At 60.4% G+C, this 561-nt stretch overlaps 1 protein-coding gene across 1 annotated transcript in view; it reads right to left on the bottom strand.

Annotated features, from left to right (window-relative positions):
• The window catches only part of DOK1 (docking protein 1), a gene marked incomplete at its 5' end in the record, with an annotated part of 6499 nt that overhangs the window by 1304 nt on the left and 4634 nt on the right, over nt 1-561 (bottom strand). The window contains one exon of the mRNA XM_008639894.2: nt 4-178. Coding sequence (XP_008638116.2) covers nt 4-178 — 175 coding nt within the window. The remainder of the gene's footprint in view (nt 1-3; nt 179-561) is intronic.

Raw genomic sequence — 561 nt, 5'->3', positions numbered from 1 at the left:
TGCGGGGGCGCGCGGCTCCCAGCGAGTCCCAGCTCTGACGGTTCTCCTCCCCCTGCGCCTTCTGCTCCTGGATGGAGGCTTCCACCAGGCGGAAGATCTCGTTGCCCTGCTTGGTCTCGAAGGTGAAGTTTCCAGGTCCTGAGTCACAGCGCCTGCCAGCCTCAAAGGAGAACATCACCTGAAGGGGAAGCAGAAGGGTCACATCTTGCTCAGCACCCGCTGACCCAGCGCATCGTGCAGGCTGTGCTTCCCACCAAAGGGCGTGTGGCTGCAGCACTGATCCTGCACATCCTGCAGGAGAGACTGCCCTGAAATCCTGCTCCTTCCACTCCCACACTGAGGGCCACCCTGTGTCCAGCAGCTGGGCAGGGAAAGGCCACGCTGGCCAGCAGCCCAGAACAAGCTGTGGAACCGGAACTGGAGCACACCTGAGGGGACATCACTGCTGGAGCCCTGCTGCCTTATGTGAGCAGTTCCAGCAGTTTCAACCACTGGCACCAAATAGTCCAGGAAATAACACTGAGGAGGGAGTGGGGTGAGAAGGTGAGTGACAGTTCAGCA

Source organism: Corvus brachyrhynchos, unplaced genomic scaffold (genome assembly GCF_000691975.1).
Source record: "Corvus brachyrhynchos isolate BGI_N302 unplaced genomic scaffold, ASM69197v1 scaffold166, whole genome shotgun sequence".
NCBI classification, from domain to species: domain Eukaryota; kingdom Metazoa; phylum Chordata; class Aves; order Passeriformes; family Corvidae; genus Corvus; species Corvus brachyrhynchos.
The sequence above is the reverse complement of the archived record's forward strand: the minus strand, read 5'-3'. Positions and strand labels throughout refer to the sequence as shown.